Source organism: Pithys albifrons, chromosome 9 (genome assembly GCF_047495875.1).
Source record: "Pithys albifrons albifrons isolate INPA30051 chromosome 9, PitAlb_v1, whole genome shotgun sequence".
In the NCBI taxonomy this organism is placed as follows: Eukaryota; Metazoa; Chordata; class Aves; order Passeriformes; family Thamnophilidae; genus Pithys; species Pithys albifrons.
This window is the reverse complement of record NC_092466.1, coordinates 10212672-10236930: the sequence shown is the minus strand read 5'-3', so window position 1 is coordinate 10236930 and position 24259 is coordinate 10212672. Positions and strand designations below refer to the sequence as shown.

The following is a 24259-nucleotide window of genomic DNA, read 5'->3' as shown; positions in this document are numbered from 1 at the left end:
ATGTTTCATTTCTTAACATGCAATGCCCGCAGCTTCTGCCTGCAGACATTCAAATGATGGCGTCCCTGCTCTGCATCGAGTTGAAGGATCACTGGGACCAAGCTCCTGACCTACAGCCCCTCAGCACCACCCTCTGACTGAAGCAGGGCACTCATGGCCCCATGTTGCCTCCCCTTTCCTCCCTTGTGCCAGATCCAGCATGGTTTTGGTCCACCAGCCATCCCTCTCTGCTCCTGGTTGCTCTGCCACTGATCAGCATCTCCTGCCAGGCTGGAACGTGCCACAGCTGATCTACACCACAGCATGTGAAATTTTTGTGTCCCTCTTCTCACTGTTGGCCACATGCATACGCACCCTGACACACACTGCAGAAGAAATTTTGTTGCTTTAATAGGCTTTTCATCCTCAATATCCAAATTACCCAGGGTGCTCAATGCCCTGTTGGGTTACAGAACAAGCACCTGCAGCAGGAGCAGCGGGGAAGACCTGGTGCACAGACCAAGTAAGCAGATGTTTGAAGACAGGAGATGAGCAGTTGTTTTTCCAAACTGGAGTTACCAGTAGCACCACCTGCACTGCAACCAGCTGGGCAGATGAGCAGAGGGAGCTATCATCTAGGATGCTCAAAAAGCTGCTGGATCCACAGAAAATGGAGTGAGGGGAAAAGGAATGCAAGGCAGCGAAAGGAAAATCTGTGCTGCAACAAGATAGGCCTGAAGTGAATAATCTGGGGACAGATTAGCTCATATAAGAGCAGCTGTGAGTTTTACAGCTGCCCTCTAGTGGCTGCACAGATTGCTAAATCTCCTCCAGGCTGGTTTAACTATTATTTCAGATGGAAGAAACCCTTCTAGAGTTTGACTTGTGCCAAAGTGACCACTTCTGTCACAAGCAGGTTAAGACAGAGGAATTGATTCGTTGCCTTTTTTGATTAAAGGAGCCAAATTCTGATCCCAAAGTTTAGATGCAGAATAATAACAGTAGTATTGTTCCTAAAACTGTCAGCAGCCCAGGCTGCAGAGGACAGGCCCAGGGAGTTAAACACAGATGTTTGCAACTCAGAGCACACCTTTGGATTTATGATTTCTGGGTTGGCAGCCAGAATCATGCTTCTTCTCACTATTAAACCATCTCTAAGGCAATTGCTCTTTTCTCGGTCCAGGCCCAGGTGTGAGCTCTGCCCTATAAAATGTCTGGAAGGAGCAAAGGGACCAAAGGATCCTGTCATTGCTTTATTTGCCACATCTTGCTTTTTGGGCTATTGGAAAATTGCTGTAATTGCTACAGAAACTTAAAGCCATAAGGTTAAGAGGCCTTAAAAATACTGGTGTAACGTATTCCTGCCCTCCTGTCAATCTCTCTGCATCAGTTGTTCCTGTATTCAGCTTGGCTCTTCTGCCCTGTGCTGGTGGAGCTTTGCAGGGAGCTTGGCTGGGACTTCAATGCGCCTGAAAAATAATCTGTAAGAAAAGGGGATGGAGGGAGCAAAGATGCAGAATTTCATTCAGCTGTGCTCCCAGCAAAGCCTCAAACCAGCTGCCTAGGAGCAGGGAATGTGGGCACTGGGAAGGAACTGAGCAGGCAGAGGGTAGGGAAAAGAGCAGGATTTGTCAAGAATCAGTATGAACAGTTCCTGGGCTCCACAAAGTCCAGCAAGCTGTGCCCAACAAGCCCGTGGCCATCTCCTTGTTCAACCCCACATCAATGAGCTGTCCAGCAGTGAATTTTCTGTCTCTCTCTTACCCTGAAGGATTTCCTAAATTCAGGGAACTCCTCTGTTTTTCTTGAGGGCAGCTTGAAATCTGATTTGCACTAGTGGGGGCACCAGAAGGCTTTTTAGTTAAAAAACTGTGTGCTGATGAATTAGGATGCTCACTGGTGTTTTAATCATTCTTCTTTGTGATACGCTTGAGATCAAGAAAGTTATCTTCATAAGAAAAAGCCTGCAGAATATTTCAGCATTAAATTAAGGCTTGCAATGCTTTGCAGGATATTTAGGAGATGTAGTGGTACTGTGAGAACACACCTTGTATCCATATTCAATCAGTCTTGAAGTTGCCCTGCAGCATCAGAGGGAGGTTTACATCTATAAGGGGATAAACTGAGCTGGCAGCCCTGCCAACCACTCTCCTTTCCACCTACCTTGAAGAAGATCCAGTTCTCTGCCTTCCACAGCTATAGAGGGGCATTGCTTTGCATGGGAGTGTGTATGTGATATAAATCTTCAACCCAGAAGTCTGGCCTTGTATCTGGGACACTTCCAAACTTGAGGCATGCTTCGTTCTGGACTTGGAGTGCTGCTTTGTTTCTTTAAAAAGTCTGTCTGGACCAGAGAGTGCAGGAAGAAGACAGATGAGGAGCTTCTCTCCTAATGTACATTTTCTCTTGAAGCTGGGTAAATACCACACAATGGCCACAGGCATTAAAAGTGGTCTTTCAAGGTGGTGGTGTTTGTGTCAGGTGCCAAACACAGCCTGACTCCTACAAGTATAAAAATTAATCACAGCAACGGATAAAATCAACTCCAAATGAAGTGCTTTCCATGTCTAGCAAATATTGCATCTGGCTGCCAAGGAAATGATGCTTTGTTTCTAAGGGACAGTCTGGGGGCTGAGTTTTGGGAATGGTGGTGTCCGGGCACTCAGGGGGAATAGCAGGAATAGCAGCTGTAGACGAAACTCCACCGCCATCTGCTGGACACACTGGAGATGGAGCTGGGCTGATCTGTGTGTGGCTATGAGCAAAATGACAAAATCCCGCTAAAGAAAAAAAGTTTAAAACGCTGAGATCTAAGTCCTTAATCCCGTTTTCCAGTCATTTGGATTTTTTTCTACTCATCGACATAAGTGACAACTCCATATCTCTTTTGGAAAGTTGGAATTTATTTCATTTTGTTATGGTCCTGATAGATGAGACGTATTTCTTTCAAATACAGTCTGATGCAAAAGCAGGTAAAGAGCGAGGGAAGAGTGTTTTCTTAGGCAATTTAAACAAAAACCCGTTGTGTTGTTTACATAGTAGTGAGCAGTCAGACTCAAGGTTAATCCCTTGTATGAGAATGAGTTGGGAGAGAGAAATTACTGTACCAAAAGAGACAGTCACACATCAGTAACGGGGAGAAGTGAATGTTTTGTATCAAGGAAGAGAATCACGCTGAGCTAGCGGGACCAGGAGTCTCACTGCAGCTCCCGTTCTCTCATTTATTGCTGCCTGCTCTGGTGATGCTGGGCAGCCAGGAGCTGCCTGGGCTGGCAGCACTCTGTGCTTGCCACGCTCCATCCCCGCCATGCCATGGCTGAGCAGGTGCTGCTTGTCCCCCTTCAGGGGCAGGGATGGGGCAGAGGTGCCCAGCACAGGATGCACCTCGGCATTGCCACCACAGCAGGACATGGCTCTGTGCACATCAATACCAATGCAACCACAGGGGCACTGGCCCATCCTCCATCCCTGCTCCCAGGGCCTGGGAGCACCACAGCATTACCTCCTGGGTACCAAAGGAATTTCTAGTAAACAGTGAGCATTAAGTGGTCTTCCTAGGGCAATGTCTGGAGACTCAGAGCCAGGTGCTGAGTTCCATATCTCCATGTATCAGACTGACATCCCTCCAATCCTCCTTCAGTGCACGGCTCTCCCAACACTCCCCTCTCGCTCTTCACTTCTTCACGTGATTTACAACAGTCTGGTCACTTCCCTGGGGATGATTATCTCCAGGAGGTCCTGCATATCCAGAATTTCCTGCACAAAACCCAAGTTCCAGAGTATGCTGAGTCTGCAGCAGGGCATGACACACCAGACTATTGCAAAGGAACATCTCAGGCCTGCTGCATCATTTAGATCTGATTCTTTAATAAATGAAGAAGTGAGGCTTTAATAAGAGATAAGGGAGCCTTGGACTGCCTTGCTCAGACTAATCTTTTAATGGTTGAAAATGATAGACAAGCTGCTCCAATTTCTTATCTAGCATTTTGCTTTGAATTATTAATAACCAATTTGTACTTAATTTACTTAGTCCAGAAAATTAACTACATGTGTCACTGATTCCAACATTTTTCATTTTTATTGCCTTCTGCATCGACAAAGGAATAACTTCATATAAGCCAATTAAAAGCCAGAAACATACACTCACAATCTCCTGCCCTGGTTTGCTCTCCTAACTCTCTGGAGTATACCCAGAAATACCAGCTTCTAATATTTCTACATTTCTTTGCTTCAGACTTCCTTAAACTTCAACTTGGGTTAATGATTACAGCTGGTAAGGGGATGGAAATCTCTTAATATCTAAACCAGTTTTTCTAGACTCTTGAACAAAAAAAAACATTTGGGAGTAAAAGGGACAAAATCCGCAGTTTTGAGGGAAGAATGGAGGAGTTTTAAAACCGAGCACCAGAATTAATTCACATTAGATCTAAGTACTGCAAAAAGGTAAATACAAGGTATGTCTAAACTTCCCTCATTCATTTCATTATGTGTAATCATTTCTTTTGGAGTTAAAAATATTTTTCAAGGAATGTGCCCTGTGGTATGGTTTCCTCAAAATATAATTTCTTCACATACTATTCTGCAGAGTTAAAGTTCATCACATTGGGTCAAGCTTATCATTTTCAAAAGTAACAAATAACATTTATTCAGGAAAACAAATATTACTGAACTACTCAAGCTGGTCTCCAAAAGGAAGAGTAGATTAATTATATTTCAATGACAGGTGAATGAAATGGCACAAATATTTCAAATCCAAAAGTTTTTTTTGAAAGATTTTATAGAAAACTTTTGCAAAAAGTTTGTTCTACCTTTTCAACCCTCCCTCAAACTGAACAAAGTCACGACTTCAATGCGGTTTTTCTTCAGATTTAACTGTTTCACAAACACCCTGTCAGAATAAGAAAGCACAGGGACAAATATACCTCCTTTTAAACAAATAATTTTTTAAGGATTTTCTGATAGGAAAAAAAAAGATTAAAAAATTACTCATTAATTTTAATTACCATGTCTGGATTTTCAAGTACCTTATTTTCATATTCTGGGGGCTCTGTTTGAATGAAAAAGCTGAGTCATCCAACTGAATAATTGCTGTTAAGAAAGATAAGAACCTGGGAACAGGAACAATCATGAGGATGAGAAATGTCTAAACTTGCAGCGCACTGGAAGAAGAAAATGGGAAAACTGGAGGCTATAAATGGCCAGCCAGACAGCAAGCCAAAGGGAACAATCTGAGGCAAAGGTGCTGAATTATGATAATTAAGTTTAATGGAGGGGAAATATCAACACAGAAAAAGGCTTTTGCAGCTTTCCGACAAGTAGTAGTTTAATTGGTTGTCTCCATCCTGCAGAAACAAGAGGAAGTCTGATTCCAAAATAGCTGAGCACCATGGAGAAAATTAGGCCTCAGCTGCATTTAAAAAACACATATATTAACATGGCCATAAAGTGAGCCTGTGAAATCTTCCACAGATACACAAAATGCTTCAGTGGGGAACAAAGCCAATCCATCAGCCCTTCCTTAGCCTCATCTGAAGAACAACAAATCAAAGATCATAGAATCATAGAATTGATTGGGTTGGAAAAGACCTCCAAGATCATCAAGTCCAACCCTTGGTCCAACTCTAGTCCATTTACTAGATCATGGCACCCAGCACCACGTCCAATCTGCGTTTAAAAATCTCTAGGGATGGTGAATCCACCACCTCTCTGGGCAGCCCATTCCAATGCCTGATTACTCTCTCTGTAAAGAATTTTTTCTGATATCCAACTTAAATTTCCCCTGGCAGAGCTTAAGCCCGTGCCCCCTTGTCCTATTGCTGAGTGCCTGGGAGAAGAGACCAGCCCCCACCTGGCTAGAACTTCCCTTCAGGTAGTTATAAGACAGTGATGAGGTCACCTCTGAGCCTCCTCTTCTCCAGGCTAAACAACCCCAGCTCCCTCAGCCTCTCCCTGTAGGGCTTGTGCTCCAGTCCCTTCACCAGCCTTGTTGCTCTTCTCTGGACTCGCTCCAGCACCTCAATATCCTTTCTGAACTGAGGGGCCCAGAACTGAACACAGTACTCAAGGTGTGGCCTCACCAATGCAGAGTACAGGGGAAGGATCACTTCCCTGGTCCTGCTGGCCACGCTATTTTTGATACAGGACAGGATCCCATTGGCCTTCTTGGCCACCTGGGCACACTGTTGGCTCATGTTGAGCTTCCTGTCAATTAGTACCCCAAGGTCCCTTTCCGCCTGGCTGCGGAATGTGACATTGGTTTTATAGACGTGCTCCAGCAAGGGGTTAACAAGCCATCTCGGGTACCAACTACACAGCAGCCCTCGCACAGCACAGAACTCTCCGAAAGAGGCTGCTTAAATGTTTGGAGAGTGGAATCCTGAAAAGTCTTCCAAAGAACATGCATTACATTAAAATGGTGACACTATCAATAGTGGCATTTATAAATGTTATTTTCTTTGGGTAGACACAATCACTGGAACCAGAACTCCTGAGATAATGCGATACTCAAAGTAGCAGTAAACTCAAAACTCAGGAAATACCACTTGGGTTTCAGTATTTCCAAAGCAGTGCCAGAGTTAAACTGTAAACTGTTAACAGATTACAGGGTTAATTTGTAATTTATTGTTGCAATCTGTCAGGAACAGTCTAGAAGGTGAAAATGCCGGGGGCAGGATTCCTCACCCCTCTTCCATTCACCGGGGATTTTACTGCTGCCAGAGGTAAGAGGCTCCATCACGTCTCTGTGAAAATGCTCACACAACACTCAAGACAGTGCAGACCCACAGTGATGTTATCTGTTTTCCTCCTTAGTTCTTTCCTGCTTCCTGCTGACGCTCCATCAGTTTTTTGATCAGCAGAGACACTAAGCAAACAGTTTTACAGAAAAACCTTAATAACTAGTAGTTATACAATAATTAATTAAGTAGCTTTTGTTTCTGTACCTGTCAATGCTTTATGACAGATGAAATTTGAAAGTCTCTTTGGGTTTTACAGTCTCTCAGGTCTGAACTCTGGTGTAATACACAGCAACAAATATTTCATACATGTTTCTTCAAAAAAGAAAGTCCCTTACTCTAAGGACAGCATCAACTATGACACTTTTTGCACAATTACATTAAGAGGTTGGCCAACTCACAGAAGAATAAATAAGGACAATAATTCTTGCCCACTGCAAAGCACAAAAACCATCTATAAATAAAGACTGAAGAAAATGTTTCAAGTGCAATTCAGATCAACATGGACCTTACCTTGAAAATACAGGGCTGCTGAAAACACGATGTACGGTAAAAGAACAAAGCAGAGAGCTCAAAGCAATGATGCTTCTAAATAAGCCTGACAAGCTTTTATTATAGAAAAACTGAATTAAGCAAAAACTAGAGATAAGTGCTTTGTCTGACAGTCGGGATTTCAAAAGACTGAGAAATAGGAAGACATTTACAGAAAGAATAAAATGTAAGGTCATCACCAGCAAGAATTGGGTTTTATTCAAGCCATTGGCAATAATTAGATTTTAAGTTTCCTGCTTCAGCCCAGAGTTGTCAATTAATTGAGCTTTGCTTGCATGTGAACATTGCTAGAGGCCTCTTAAAGAATCAACTGATTGTAACTTTTTTTTTTCCTGAAGAGTGAAGCAGCATCCCTCCTTCTCAATTTAGGTAATGATCATCTATGCAGGTGTTATTATATTAAAGTCCCACTCCAATTACTTCACATTTCCAGATGCTGTCACAATTGCTGACAAGTGCTTATTGAACTCCAGGTCAACTTGAAATCACCACAAGAAGAGACAGTTTGCAGCATCAGAGCTCTCCCAGGCTCCGGAATGACACATCCCACCCCATGAGGCAAGAGGAACTCCAGCAGAACTCCATATATAAGAGCCTTGCAGGCACAGGGAAACTGAGAAGCAAAATGGCACCTCCATTTCACAACAGGGAGCAGCTCAGGAGTCAGGATGTCACCTCAATCTGCCTTTGAAATGGCTCTGCTCCAGTACATAGATTGGTAGAGATGCATCTACAATGAAAGCTTTTTGTGGTTTAATATCAGAAACTACCTGTAGTGGGATAAATGAATGAATTATCTTAGTACGTTTTTTTAAAACGCACAATAAAACAAATGGGGAAAAGAATACTACAAGAACTTGTCAAATGTCATATTAGCAAACAGTTTAATTTATTAAAATAACTCCAGTACACCTCTGTGCTTCTAAAACAGACACGGCATTACACGTAACAGGTAAAACATGGTAACATTCTCCAGTCAGCAGTTCCCGGCCATTAAACACAGAAACACAAAAGCAACAGTATCGTCCAACACCTCCCAGCTCAACCTCCTCAACCTCCTTCTCCTGGTGACTGGGGTACTTTCTGTGGAGCAGGCAGTCGAATGCAAGTGTGTGTATATGCTTCCTAATCAGCTGAGTGAGTAAAGCCCTGTGCTGGCAAAGGGAAGGCAGCTGTGCCTGCGACCTCAGTGTCAGTAGAAAGTAAATACGCTAACAAGACTATGATCAGTGGGGCCCTGGATTGCTGTGGGGGCACAGGAAGTGGAATTTTACGTCTCTCTTAAAAATGTGAGATCTACAGGATGTGTGTGGAAAGATTAATTTTCTCATATCATAAAAGATCTTGGCCCAAAAAGACTTGCATACCTGAGTATTATGCTCATATGAATAACGAGATTCACTTAAGTCATTTTAAGAGCCTTAAAATGCATTTCTGGTAATTCAGGGCCAGTTCTGTCTTCTTTATTGGTTAACTTTACTGAAACCAACTCAACCTGGATTTATATCAGCAAAGAAAATATGAGAAGTTAATAAAATCATAAGACACTGAAGGTGTAAATACAGTGCAAGTGTTGATTTCAGTTTTTGACTGTTAACAGCCTGATAATTTTATATTCTGTGCTTTAATTTCAGGGAAAAGCATAGATGTTGTGTGTCATAACATACACGCTTGCACATAGACATGTACACATACACACTTGCTGCAGAATGCAAAGGCTTCCAGTGGCATATGATTCATAGTACCCATCGCTCACATGCAGGCTTTTTTCATACAAAAGAAACCAGTTTTAGAGGTGCCCCCTCCCTCTGCACATATAAGTATTCATTAATGTGTGTTCACATGCATTATTTCCCTACCCACTCATTGACTTTTATCAACCAGATTTTTTATTTTTTTTTTAAATGTAAGCCATAAATTATCTTAGCTGCAACACCTAGCCAGAACACTCCAATGACCACAGCACTCCTGGGTTTTATGGTAACTAATACCTCCATTGGCAAAACATAATAAAATGCCCCAAGTTTTGTTTGCTTCATATTGCTTCATTTTTAAAAATCTTTTTTATGTACAATCTTCGCTGTTAGTACACTCCAGATTTACTGAAATGCAGTAAATATGAGAGCTTGTTATTCAGAAGCACCTAGTCTTTTTTTGACATTAAATGGAAGCCATCAGCAACAAACATTGTGTGGAAATTTCATCACATGAATGAACAGTGCACATCAGTGAGTATGAGATGAAACTGTTTCCCAAGCAGTTAGTAGACATCACAAAACAAATTATGTGTGATGTCATTGTCACTGTCCTGCTGAGACAGCAGAAAGACATAAGAACACAAGTGACTCCAGGGTCAGTGTTTATCCATATTAATGTAGCTTTGGTTCAGAAATTCTTTAAGTGTTGTAGAGCACCTGGTTTAGTGACAAAACATGTGCGTCTCACAGTGCTAACAGTAAAATGCTAACAAATTATAAACTGCAGGTTTCAGATATTAATAGCATTTAATAAAAAAATTTACAGAAATATTCTTGTTGACAAATGTGCAGTACAAATGCAAGGTCCTTGGCCACAAAGTCTAATTGTGTGCATCAATTTTGTGCTGGCATAACAGTGCAAGTGCTGGGATTCAAGTATGCTTTTCCAAATCTATGTTAAGCAACAGAGATTACATGATGAAGTTTGGGGGATTTTCTGCTCACAAGGCCAGGACAAGAGAATCAAGCAAAGCAATGCAGCAATTGAAATGTTTGGTTTCCCTCATCTAGAAGTATCACCTCATCTGGAAGGCAATCCTATAGGAGGGAAAACACATTTCACAAGCAAACCAGCTTCACATGCCACCAAGGTATTGCTTCAGCTGGATCAGTTGTACTAAAATACAGGACTAAAAGTTGCAATCTAATCTCCACTCACATGAAGAGCAGATTAAATCTACAGTGCAAGTCCTCCATGCAAAAGGATCAAATTGCAAGAACAGAGTCCTGTTTCAGAGGACAGAATTTATTAATTTCAGTTTTGTTTATGAATTAATTTTTTTTGTAAGTCAGTTAGATCACAGTTAAAAGTACACTGTTTCTATTTCTGTGTTTCTACAGGTACTACTTCATGCCAATTTAGATGTGCTCAGCAACAGAATACAATATGAACACTCATTTCCAAAGAATTGCCAAAGTTATTGCTGAAATTTTCAGGGTCACAATTAATTTCACCAAATCAAGTCTTTACTTCACTTAAAAAAAACTCTGACATCCTATTAATTAAAAAAACAAACAAAAAAGCGCCCAAACTTAACAGTTTTTTTCAATTAAATAATAATCTAAGATAAGACATTCACATTCAGGCAACTGTCTCCTGACTTTCATCTGGCTGAGTGACAGATGCCATAAAAAAAAAACAAGAACACTACTCTCACATTCTTCCTGACAGCAGTGATTAGTGCAATTTATCACTGCACTACACAGCTCTAATAGTGCAAGATGTGCCTGCTGACGTTTCTCACAATCTTCTGCTACATGATCGTTACTCTCAGATGTCTGTAACTGTAATTCTCATTAGAATTTTGGCATTTATGTTAACATTTATGAAAACCTATGGCTTTATCCATGAAATATACATAGCCTGCCTAAGCAAAAATTTTAAACCATTTATTTAAAACAATAAAACTGAATTGGAATGAAAGTTACTTGTTTATGCCATAAGCTGTGTTGCCACTAAACTCAAGATCTCAGGGTTAGCTACAGATCACCAATATGGGTACTTGTGCATCCGTTACAGTCTTTAGAAGTATATTTAAAATATAACACTGATAAAACTTCACTCTTCATTTTACATCTAATTCTAATAATTTATCTTATTTTTTGCAACTTCTTTAATTACTTGTATCCAAAGTGTCATCTGAGTATCGCTGTATTACAACAGGACTGGGACTGTAAGAAACCCATAAATGCATATGTAAGAAGGCACTTGTCTTCCAGTAGTTCAAGTCAGAGAAGGCCTTACCCAGACAGTGGCACCTTACACTTTGAAGGATTAGCAAGTGTCCCCAGGCTTTGCCACAGTCTCAAAACCTGTCTTGGTGTCCCTGGACAGCGGTGCTGTGTGTGGTCTATAATACCATGAAGCTCATGACGAATTCCAGCAGTTTTTGCCTGTTGCGCTGAGGTAGGAATGTCGTGCCCAGTTCCAAAATGGTGTCTTTTCTTTGCTTTGTCTGCTTGAAAACCTAAAGCACAGCATGAACATATGTAACTATCACTGTGTCAAAGGCATCTCCTTTCTTCTGTGATTAAAAATTCAACAGTCTATACCAAGTTTTCCTTCATTTACAAGATTTTTTTTTCCTTTCTTGAAGGCTTATGGCAATGCCTTTAGGTGTTAAAATTCACTAAGTGTTCAATGGTATAGAAAGAGAATCTGACAACTAAGTACAGTGCATGATAAACCCTTAACAGTGAGAGGAAAACACTCAAACAAAAAGGCATCTGAATTCAAAGTATGAGCACTTTGAAAAAAAAAAAAAAGAGTTCAGCTGCTATGACCTAAGTAGATGCTCACCAGATGCTATCTAGTTCCACTTTTTCTAGTTTATCCTGCTGTTGGGAAATGATGGATTTGGTACACGCTTTCTTCTCAGCTCTTATATCTATCTATAGGAAGACACCTTTACTATGGCCCAACTATTGTTGGATTATTTAATATATCAGAATTTTAGCACAAAGGCTTCAAATCACATATCTAGCAAAATTTTGCCTAAATGATGATGCTTTCAAAACTATAATGCTAAATCCTATCTGGAATTCAGGAAGCCATGTTGTTCTGATGAAAGAAAAATGCTTCACTTTCAAAATCTAGATAGGCAATTTAAAATTCAAATTGCTACTGGTAATGTGCAAAATGGAATTTTAAAGAACACCTGTATTCTCATGGTGGATACTGGAGGTCTATAAGGATGATCCTGCTGGAGCATCAATCACTGCTAAGCCAAAATTCAGTAACTAATACTTCTTTTAAGTCATCTTCAAAATTAGATTTAGCTGTTACTAAGCACAGAACATGATCTCAGCCTTTTAATATTGTCCAAAAGGGACAGAGAGTAGGGCAAAGAAACTTCATTTGCTGTGAGTAAAAATTTCTGGTCACTTAGACACCGAGACAGGTCTTCCAGGGCCAAGCAGTGCCCTTTTCTGCAGCTTGTGCTCTTTCTTTTACAGCCCTGAGCTTAAAGGAAACCAAAATGCTCAAAATCCACACATTTCCACACATACATTCTCAGATTCTAAACTGACACGAAAAAGATATTTTAAAATGTCGAAATTGTGCTCATTATTAAAATGAAACTTAAGAGTCACCAGATTTGAGCTCTGAACACTTACCCCAATTTCCTTGAAGACTTTCACTGCATTTTTCACATGACTGTAGGTAGCACTCTCAGCTGCAAGAAAGAAAACGCAGGGCTAAACAAACTGCAATTCAATTTGGGCTACCTTGTGGTAAGAAAAACAGAATTCATCAAATCCAGTTCCAAACCCAGTTTAACATACCATATACAGCAACATTCCTCTCCGTCCTGCTTATTAAGTGTCTGTGCAGCTTTTGAATGTATTCAGATTCTAAAACGGGACCACTAAAATTGTGCACAAAGATGACAGCAGAGCTATATGCTTCCAGTAAAGGTCCCAATAACCTCTGCAGGAAAGTGATGTACTGCTGGTGCTCTTGAGATTGGCTCACCTAAGGAAAGGCAACAAAAAGTTCAGTGACAGAGACCAGTAGAAACAAGAAATGACCTGCAAGACAGAACATGGCAAAATGGCAGCCAAAACAATTCTCTGTACAAAAAGGAGCATGAGGGCACAGCACATTGTGGAAGCACAGCAAAAAAACAGTTTACCACAAGGGACAAAACAGGCACTGCACATAACAGATCAGTGCTATTTTTTCTCCACCAGGGTTTTACTATTTTTCCAAGATAAAATTAAAGGCATCATACTGTTCTGCAGCCAACAGAAGGCTTGACATACATTCATAGGGATGGAGAGCTGTTTTCAATTGTTAAGTAGATATCCTAAAGAGTGTGTCAGCTCTGTGACAAAACTGGTAATGTACCTAAAATGAACATGAGCAATCTATGAAGTGAAACATAGGCTGAATATAAATACGAGCTCAATGTGCCACTTAGAGAGTGCATGTGGTCAGTAAAGAATAAAACTAAGCTACTTGAGTATTTATCAGTTTTCATGACTTTACTCATTGCTCTTCTACCTCCCTAAAAGATTATTTGATGTTTCTTCAGTTGTTTATCTCGTGGAGAGGAGAGAATGGTATTTTACTGACTGTACAGTTAGACTGTACTACAGACTAACACTGCAAGCCAACAACAAAATAATAGTAATAAAACCCCCAAATAAACAAAAAACTGAACAAACAAAACCAACCAAATAACCAACCAAAAAATCCCTACGATTACCCATTATGAACAAGCAAAGTAGTTTGCATCTCTCACAAGAACTCAACGTCATTAGCCTTAGAGAAATATTACCTTCAGGTAGCAATCCCTCTGCTCTTCTCCAAAATCACTGTCTTCATCTTCCTCGTCACTTCTCCAAGACAATGGCTCAGGGAGTTTTTTATTCCATTGTTGTTCTGTAAGACTGGGGCTAACATCCTCCTGATCATCCTGCTTAAATTTGAAAGGCAAGGTGGTAATTAGGCAAAAAGTCCAAATCCAGGCAAGCAAGAAGGTTTATTTTATAACATCTGACTTAATCAGTCTTTTGTTAACCAATATTTAATGGAAGCAAGTGAGACTCAATTATAGACAGCACTGAGAAAAGACATTTGGTGAAAAAACCTGATTTTTCTTTAGTTTCACTGTCAAATAAAAGTTAAAATCTTTGCTAACATTGCTGATTCTTCCTACCAGAGGCCATTCAGTAGCACCTGCCAAGAAAGTGTTTTCAACTGTGTTAGGATAGGCAGTTGAGGTTGGCTGTGGTGTTGCCAACCTCTGTACTGCAGTTGCCTTAAAGACAGAGTAGTAAATGCTGTGTAATTGTATTGCAATAGTTTAAAATTCAACACAGAATGCTACAAGTTGCTGTTTGGAAGTAGTAACTTATTGCCTCTCATGATGCTTTTCTTGCATTTCTCCTCAAGTGAAATATGGGTTGGAACAGAATGAGCCAGTTTTAATCAAGAAGGGCACAAATTATTTAAAACTTGATTACATTGATGCACATGTGTCAGAGGTTCAGGTCTACAGTAAATGAGGTTCAACAGAAATACTCCACCTGACCAAGGAAAAGTCTGATGCAACATTCAATTTCAACAATGCATCTTTAGAAATGAGTTTTAGAGATATTAAACACACACTCAGAAGAATGAGGGAAGCCTTAGTGTCAATCACTCAACATTATCTGTTTTGCTTAAAGCAGCAGAATAGGAAGATTTTTTTTCAAAGATCAGCATTGCTAAGTCAATAAGAAAATACCCTATATCTTTATTCCATGTAGAAATGGAAATCAGGAAGGATTAGAACTAAATAGATAAACAGACACCTTGTTCATGTGATTACTGTCGTAATATTCATGAGAAAGAAAAAGGCCTCTGTAGCAAAAGAAGAATGACATCCTTCCAATGTCTGATAAAATATTCTATTTTAAATAATGCAAAGGTCATAAAACAACTTTAAGGATGTACCAAAGAGATCACTATGTGTTAGGATTATTTTCTAGTTTTTGAAGTAAACACTAGAATGATAGGAAAAGACTTTTTTTTTAAAAAAAGGGATCAATCAGGCTCAATTTAATGGGAAATTGATTGTTAATGTCAGCAGTAAACTGAAATCATTACAAGGGACAGAAGCTATCCACCTTTCTTAAAGAACAGGCTGTGAAAACCCTACAAGCATTGCCAACCTCTCTGAAGTCCTGGAACAACCATACTTACACTGTTAGCACTGATTATGCAATTTTTTAACATTTTAAAAGCAGGTGCAAAGGTTTTCCAAGTTTAGAAATTTTAATGATGGAATATATCTCATTTTTCAGCAATCAAACGTTGCACTGGTGGTTTGTTTCAGACATCACAGACAAGTATTTCTATACTACTATTTCTATACTGCCTAATAGGTAACACAGCTATAAAGAGCAAAGTATCAGACTCAACAACCAAAACTTATAGAAGAACCCTCAGGGCCAATTTCATGCTTGAGATATGCAGCTTGGGCATATCTACTGCTGTCCACACATATTTTCCTCATCTGTCCCCAGGTATGGAACACAGGTTTCTTCCTAATATTCTGATTAGCATTGGTTTTCTGATTAATCTAATGCATGACGACACATGAGTAGTTAGGTAAAAAGAAAGCAGCAGTAATTCCAAAGAAGGAGAATGTTTAATATTCAAGTATATCAAGTAAATGATACCTATGGTAACAAATATTAAAAATGGAAGTATGTATCAGAAAAAAATTCTTTCCAGAGAGAGTGCTCAGGCACTGGAATGGCCTGTCCAGAGAGGGGGTGGATTCCCCATCCCTGGAGGCTTTTAAACTGAGATTGGACGTGGCACTGAGTGCCATGATCTGGTAAAGGGACTGGAGTTGGACCAAGGGTTGGACTTGTTGATCTCGGAGGTCTTTTCCAACCCAATCGATTCTATGATTCTATGAAAGTTACGCAGTGTGATTACAGTGAAGCAGTGGCCATTAACAAATACACCAAAAGCAGCTCTTTGAGACTGAAGAGCTGCAAGTAGAAAGCAACAAAATATGTAACTCCTTTTCCTGATGCTCTTTGCATTTTCTTGATTCCTGCTGGGTGCCAAGGTTTGTTTACAGTGCACAAAATGTCTGAGAAGCAAAGATATGCTGAATCAGCTACCTCTGCTCCTGAGGTTTTCTTTACAGTATATACCTCTGGCAGATGGCACCACACAGTGACTCCCCTACAGCCCTGAAACTGCAACCTGTGCCAGCTGAGGAGGTTTTACAGTACGTCCAAGATCAAAGCAAAGGAATAGAAGAATGACAAAAGATCTGGACTCCTGATTCCTGTAGATCAGAACATAAACATCCATGCAGCTACACTACAACTGAAAGAGCTCCAATATTAAATTAAATTCCAATTTCACAGGACAGTACAAAAATGTGTGTCTACCTTAGCAGGCTTATTGGTACAACAAAATTACAGAGTCGTCAAGCCCAAATGTCTGACGCTTACAGACAGAGGAACAAAGTAGTCTCACTCCTGGACGTGTTGTTACAAGCTTTCATTAACAACCTGCATTTAGAACAAGTCTCACAACTAAGAAGCATAAACTACCAATCATATAGTGTACTGCTTGTACAGTATCTCTACCACTTTACCTCGGCCACCAGAAGAATGCCATATTGTATCAGCCTTTCCACAGACTCATGGCAGACTTGATAGATCACCTGGCAGGGCTGCACAACATGAAAGAAATGCAATGTAAAAACCACAGCCATTATCCCCATTATAGCAACACCATTTCCTGTTCAGTTTTAGATACAGCAGTATTATTCCTTTCACACAAGTTGTTAAACTTTTATCAGCATAATCCCAAAGCACTCCTCCTATGTTTATCCTGGCAGACATTAAAATAATCACAGTGAAATAAGATCTTTAAAACATGTCCAAGACTTTTTAAGAAATGCATTACCACTGGTAGAAAGCCACAATAAATATTCTCCCCTTTTAATCACCTCTACCCGAATTTTTGTTTGTAAACAATTCTGGAATAAGACCATCATAAAACTAAAGTTATTGAGACTCAAACAGTGATTTATTTGGAATTTAAAGAAAAGTACACTTTTAAGAAATTCCCTTGTGTTTTGAAACTGAATAAAAAAAAGCCAACCTCTTTTACACTGTTTATAATCATGCAGGAAATATTTTCTTCGTGATAACAAACAATTATTAACTCTGAAAGCAAAAGTATAATATTACTAAAGAACCCCATTTGACCTAACATTACTGCCCAGACAAAACCAGCAGATTTGGCTTCTGCTTCAGTAAAAAAGGCACAAGTCAAATAAAATGAGTACAAATTTAAGAACTAATTCAAAATCTCTAGAACTTTAAGTAACTTCTACACATGAGGAAAAAACCCTAGAACTTAAAAGTTCAAAGTACACAGCCTCTGAAAAACTGAGATAACATCAGCTCTCTTCAGTGTTTTGTAACACAACAAAAACTGAATTTAGGCCATGTTTAAAATTGCCACTAAGTACTAGGTGTGGCACACTGTGACTGTTGCACTCCTATGCAAATAAGGAATATCTTTAGAATAAGGAGCCTTAGTCCCCAACATAATTTCAATCATCTATGCAAACTCACAGGAGCTAGGTACTCTCAAAGCCTTGTCTTTGTTTAGGTTAAAAAACAAGTTTAGGCAGATGCAAAAACAGCTGTGATGGTCTAATGATGTCAGTGACAAATCTGCTAGGGGGCACTAAGAAGGCCACCTCGAGTTGTGGGAAGCTGAGAGAGCAGCTTTTCTTTCTCAGGAAAGGCCAAGCTGCAGGCTCAGCCCAGCACCACCCACTGCAGCACTGGCACGACAAGGAGCTGGCACTCAGCGTGTAACCCTCAATACCACGACCATGAACAGATCAGAACTGTGACACTTGGAAAAAGCATCAGCTAATTTAAAAGTAAAAAGCAGAACACAAATTTGACACCTGGAGAATTAATGCAGTTACTTACCAAGGATACTGTAAATTCATTAGAAAGCAAGTAACACAGGCTGGCAGCTTTCCGGACCAGGTGTTCTTGACTAATCAAACTGGGAGAAGCACTATTGGTACCATTTCTGCATCTCCTACTCTGAACCGCATGAAGGCTGCAGGCTAGAGCAGAAACAGAAGTAAAATTCAATTTCCCAAGAGTTTTATAAGCAAAGGAAACATCAAACTTTTGTTTTGTCTATTTCTAGGCCTAAAAGCAGCCAAATATGACACATTCAAGTCAAGAATAAAGACAGAATTCTCGACTATTTTGTGTCCAGTAGTATCAGATCAACCCAGAACCTCATTAAAACGCTGCTCATCAATGCACAGGTTTTGCCACGTTGGCTCAGAACTCTGACAGTGTCCTGCCTATGGCAGTGACCAATACACAAATACTTCCAAGAAAAATGAAGGATGAGGGGAAAAAAGTGGAAACTTTTCACAAAACAAAATGGAAGTTTTTACTTTAAAATGGCTTGTTAGGGCAAACATGGGCTGAAGCAAGGAGAAGAAAAAAAAGTAAAGAACATGAAAATCTGATGAGGTTTTTTGTGCAGATACTTTGAATTCACGGGTTACAACAAAGTCTTTCCTTGGTAAACCCCAAAACATACCAATAACAGCCTCTTTAATGAACACATGAAGTATTCCATTGCTGTAGAAGTTGAGTTCAAAGACAGCAGGTATCGTTATGCTGGGAGTGACGAAGAACTCATTGTTTCTGCTAGTGTTTGTGATATTTACACAGTTCCCCAACAAGTGGATGGCATGCATGACAACATCATCTGAGTTCCCTGAAAATCCCAAGTCAAAGTCACGGGCCAAGACCTCCTCCTTCATGGAGAAGAAATCTTCTACCAACCTGGAGAGATCAGTTCCCTAGAAATAAAAACAGAATCACACAGTGAAACTACTGCTCTGCACAGGAGTCTTTCTGTGAACCACACAGCAAACACATAAACTATACACTAACTTTTAATAACCCAAAGCATAGCAGACATAACAGAAAAACTGATTTTCACTGAGATTTTACTGAAGTAGTCCACCTGTTTTGAATTACATGCCCTTATATTTTAAAGCTATGCAACCCTTGGGCAATGCAAGATTTTTGTTCGCTTCTGGCTTTATTTCACAGTCTGCAGAGACCTGAGTTCTTTTCAAGAACATGTCAGAGAAATTGTATTTCCATTACCTATGCTATAAAGTAAATGATGAATTATCTGGGAGTATTGCAATCAACAGAATTGTTCCATTGATTTGGAACATGAAGAAAAGCCTTTACTCAAGCACTTCATTTTCTTGTTTCTGTCACGATGGCTTCAGATCACATTGTAAAATGCTTCTTTGATTCCATTATTTCAGGAAATTGGAAAGACTGCACTGATAGGAATGGTGATACTTCCTGAACAAGCAAGACTACATATCAGATTGATATTTTTCAATTTGTTCTCAATTTATGTGCAATGCATGCTTCAGACTAGAGGAAGAAAGATTTTTGGAAAAAATGCAAAACACACTTACAGGAGACAAAAAAATTCTTCCAAGCCCCATGCACAGATTTCAGTTAAAGAGTCATATCCTTCTGCCTTTGTGATACAATATTTTAGTACCGAGGAAGAGCAAAGCTAATTCAAAATTAATGTAAGAGTCTGTAGTGTATTCAACAGTGAATATGTTTTGAGATCTAAAAAACAATCTTAAAGCAATAAATCAGACCCATGTATTCTTAAAAAAAGTATATTGTTTTTTTTAATTACAAAGAACTATTTCCATATGAGCATTTATTATCATCCCATCAATAATGGCTTGTTCTCAAGCACCCACTGCTGAATAAAATATTTGCACTCAGACTACCTCAAATCCACTTAATTTAAATGCATCTTTCTTCTTTTCAGTATCATGCAAAAGTAAAATGCACTCTTTTGGGGCTTTTTAAGTTAACAGGGCCAAAATAATGTCTGACTATTTAAGCAGCACAGATGCCTTACCTGCCTGTGTCTGTACAGCAGTAAACAGGCAACAATGTGGGTAGACATCACAGCACAGGACTTGTTAGCAGCTAGAGGTAAACAAGATAAACTTGTTAAGCACCTGAAACACTCAGAACATCACTACAAGAGTGCCTATTATTTAAAAATAGTGATATTAACAGTTATACTGGCACAGAACTGTACCTACTGAATGAAATGCAAAGTTTATTATGTCTATATAGTAACAATATTTAAGCAATCAAAGTAACTTGAACTAAGACGGCCAAATAAAGCTTAAATGTTTACTAAACTAAGTACCATTTTGTATGAATTTCTTATACCACAAATCACAGATCTACTGACTGAAGCATACACCACATAACCTATAAAACCTGGCAACACTGGCCTATGCAGCTAGATGAGTTCATGCAAGTAAGATCTCGAAAAAATGACATTCAGACACTCCAGTAACTTCTTACGTGAAAGGCAAGAAATCAATGTAGTAATATGACAACCAAATACTTCAGAGTACAGCAAGTTTAGTATACTAGTCTAAGCAATACAAAAGTTAAAACAAACAGAACAAAAAGCTTGTTCTGAATTAGAAAAAGAGTTAATAAACTTTGAAAAGGAGAGAGGGAGGCAAAGGGTGGAGGAAATTCAAGAAAGCCTATAAAATCATGAAGCATCCATCTGAATGGAGAGAAATAGGAGTATGGCAAATTTGTTCAGTGAGCAACATAAAACAGGTAGCTGGTAACAACCTGATCTAGTGAAAGGTGTCCCTGCCCATGGTAGTGGGGGCTGGAACTGGATAACCTTTCGGGTCCTTTTTTACCCAAACCATTCTATGATTCTGTGGCAGCGATAACTCGTAACACTTACTGAACAAAATATGCTCAGCCAAGTTGGCTATCAGCTCTCTTCTGAAGGGTTCGCTGGTGATATCCCTGGAGTTGGACAGCGAGGCCTCTGCACCTTCATCCACAGCATCATTAGGTCTGAACACAGAATAAAAATTAACATTATGACATTTGGATTTTGATCAAAATATTGATTTAAGACATTTAGATTTTGATTTATGACATTTAGATTTTGATCTAGAATAACCTAGACTGGTATTTTTTATATACACTAACTGAAAGACAGTGCAAAACACCACTGCAGCTTGGCAAGGCAGAAAAATGTTACCTGTAAAAAGCTCTACCAACTTTTAAAGATTATTTCTTCCCACTAAACAACAGTCTAAGATAAGACTACCAAAAGAAAAATTGCAACTTTGTTTGTTTGTTTGAACTTTGTTCATGACTTTGCTGTAAACCAATTGCACCCCACAGCTCTTTTCCTTTCAGTAAGTATGGACAATAGTAGAATAATGAAATCTGCCTAAAAGGCAGATAGAGCCCAGTCTCTCTACAAACTAGAAATATTCCTTTGTATGGACCCACAACTTTCCAAAGGTAAATGACCAACTTTGTCTCTATCAGGAGCACACAAGTCTGTACAACTCCAACAAAGACCTCAACTAAAACATTTATTTATGTAACAAATGCAGATCTAGCTCTTGAGAACAGTTTCACAGTTCTGAGTAAGTCACCTCCTTGAGAGCAAGGGGTACTCATTTCCAAGGTCCTATTTGCTTTGGAATTATTTCAAAAACCTTGCGAAATGTTTGTGAGGTTTAAAAAACCCAAATTCTTCACTTTTCATTAAGCATGTCATTTTTTCATTAAGTTATTCTGTAAAATTTATAATTAAACCAAGAGAAGTCACTAAAACTAAAAACAAAAAAACATTTAAAAAGTCCCCTCAAATTTATTTAAACAGAGCTCATCAGAAAGAATGCAACTTATAATAAACTGTGCAGTTATAATTGTCTAAGCTTTTCATTTTTCTCTAAACAATTATATTACCCTTGGGGAGTTCAAGCACAGCTTGGAATATAATGCAGAGCACTAAAAAGACAATTAAGTAAACAAATTCCAACCTGTCCTCCCTCTAAACAACACCCAAAAAAATCTCTACCTTGATGGAAGTATAGCTGGTAACAAAGCTTGTTCCAAAGAAAGAGGGGCAGGCACAGGTTTTTGGCTTTGGCTGTTTACATATTCCTGTTAAAAGAAGACTTGTTATTTTTTTGTACTTTTTCCATCTTATTCTTGCATTCAACTGATATTACCATAGGAAAAAAAAGGCAATTATTCAAAAATGCAACTGTGATTAAAAATATCTCACACTAAAAAAGCAGTAATAAGGTCAGAGATAACAAAAGTTTTCAACAGTTTATTCAGTCCTGACTTTATTTTATGCAAAAGCAAACTTCCCACATCAAGGAATCTCTACTTCATGAAACACGCTGCAATGAAAACAACACATAACCCTTCTCAGCACCCTGCTGAGAACAACTCCTTTGAGACAAGCTTCTCCACGATTAAATTAATGAGAACTGTCTCATTAACATGAGCAAGAGCAAAGCCTAACACCCATTCAGAACCAACGCGGAGTGATTATTGCTTGCTGCTGCTTTCCTCAAATGCCAGGACAGAGAACTTCACCATAGGTAAACACTAGTGTACAAACTCCATTTCCAAGACTCCTCGCAGTGACACAAACTAAAACACTCAGGAAGCAGGCAGGGCACTGCATGCTTGAAATTCTTGAATCCCAGATTTCTCAAAAGCCTCTCCTTATGGGTTAGCATTTACATTACTCTGTTTTGAGGACTCTGTGTTCCTTCAGTTTCTATAAAGAGTGGAAAACTAAAGAACCACTTAACCTGCTGGTCAGGAAAACAGTTCCCTCCCAGGAAAGCTGCTTAAAAGACTTTTCACAGCCAGCTCACTCTCCTCTTTCAAGCCTGCGCTCACACAACTGCAGATGCCCAAAACTAACCCTAAAGCTCACCCGCTGTAGAAAAAACGGCAGGGACATAACTACAGTTACACTTCTGCAAATTCTAGTTAAGGCTTACTTAAATGATTTATGTCATTTATCACCTTTCTGGAGTATAATAAGGTATACACATACAAATGAGACCTGACAGAGGTTGCTGGGAAGGTACAGACTGATTAACATCTCTCTAGATTAAGAGGGCAGATAACCTTCTTTTCCTTACAATGATCCAAGACGAATTGTTAACTCCCTACCAAGAATAGCCCAAGCCTCCTCCTTTGGAAGTGAATTAGTATCTTTCCCTACTACACTAATTATAATGCAGTGCAGACGGAGACAATAATTTCATGCTGTGGTAACTGAACCCTCCAAAGCTCTCCAACCTACTGCTTTTCTGCGAGAAGTAGAGCAGAAAAAGGAACACCTAATTAATTTGAATAATGTCCTAGTAGGTTGCTGCTGCAGTAGTTAATCTTATTAAAGTCACACTAAAAATAAAGTATCCTGTGGCAGAATACAGATTAGTGAAATGCAGATAAGTATAGTACCAGCAGATTCTGCAAAGAGATCAGGGAAGACTTAAAGAGTGAAGGCAGATATTACCACACCACTTTACTCTGTGAGAAGCTGGACAACAGTATTCGGTGAAGTACTGTAGGTAAATACTGTGAATACTTATGGGAACTAATAACAAAGAATGACTTTCAAAGAATATACAGCTTTTTATGATATACTATACATTGACACTTTTACAGCTACTAATTTGCTTGGCAAATTCAAAAATCCAGCGAGATAAATGCCCTTCCTCAAAAAGACCACATGCCATTAAATTACTTAAACTGGAAAACACTATTCAGTTTCCTTCAATTCCCAATGCTTATACAATATAAAGAATTACTACATGGTTCAAGGATGATTTCAAAGATTGTTTGCTAAACAAACAAAGAACCCCAGTTAGAATACTTACACCATTTCAAAACTAACATAACCCTTCATATCAGCTTTGAGACTATTTCAGCTTAACACAAATGTGTCCAGAGACTCACACATTCCTCAAAACAGGGATACTTTGTCCTACCAGAATGGACTTCTGCAGGTAATGCTAGTGGTGACAACCCACAAAAAGAAAATCAAAATGAATGTATCCCACTATTGAAGTATCAAAAATGTCAAACTTTCAAAAGGCTCTTCAAGATACCAAACTTACTTTTAAGGAAAATGGTTGTGCAAAATCTACTCTGACACATCCGTAATTCTTCCGCAGCATTCGGAAGACTCCTCTAGCTATACTCCAAAGACTTTCATTTTTCTTAGGCTTGCCCTAGAAAACAGAGGGAGTGGTTTTAGTTTTTTTCCACTTTGCAATTAAAAGGTCATGT

At 39.3% G+C, this 24259-nt stretch overlaps 1 protein-coding gene and 1 long non-coding RNA gene across 9 annotated transcripts in view; one reads left to right on the top strand and one right to left on the bottom strand.

Moving 5' to 3' along the window:
- Positions 1–4322: 4322 nt before the first annotated feature.
- Positions 4323–9303, top strand: LOC139675704 (uncharacterized). 3 transcript variants are annotated; one of them, XR_011698522.1, is made up of 3 exons: positions 4323–4433; positions 6618–6698; positions 7739–9303. It is a non-coding gene; the product is annotated as an uncharacterized lncRNA (long non-coding RNA). The 3 variants fall into 3 exon arrangements; XR_011698521.1 differs by having other exon boundaries at positions 7699–9303; XR_011698523.1 differs by lacking the exon at positions 7739–9303 and adding an exon at positions 6790–6811.
- The window catches only part of GPAM (glycerol-3-phosphate acyltransferase, mitochondrial), a 49078-nt gene continuing 32949 nt past the window's right edge, over positions 8131–24259 (bottom strand). For 5 of the 6 annotated variants that reach the window (XM_071563685.1, XM_071563683.1, XM_071563684.1 and 2 more), the window contains 11 exons: positions 24088–24201; positions 22014–22099; positions 20874–20989; positions 20007–20077; positions 18633–18897; positions 17996–18138; positions 16636–16713; positions 13807–13947; positions 12809–12998; positions 12641–12699; positions 8131–11490 (listed from right to left, as the gene is read on the bottom strand). In XM_071563685.1, the coding sequence (XP_071419786.1) occupies positions 11374–11490; positions 12641–12699; positions 12809–12998; positions 13807–13947; positions 16636–16713; positions 17996–18138; positions 18633–18897; positions 20007–20077; positions 20874–20989; positions 22014–22099; positions 24088–24201 (1380 nt within the window). In that variant the 3' untranslated portion in view covers positions 8131–11373. The remainder of the gene's footprint in view (positions 11491–12640; positions 12700–12808; positions 12999–13806; positions 13948–16635; positions 16714–17995; positions 18139–18632; positions 18898–20006; positions 20078–20873; positions 20990–22013; positions 22100–24087; positions 24202–24259) is intronic. The other variant, XM_071563687.1, reaches the window with a different exon arrangement.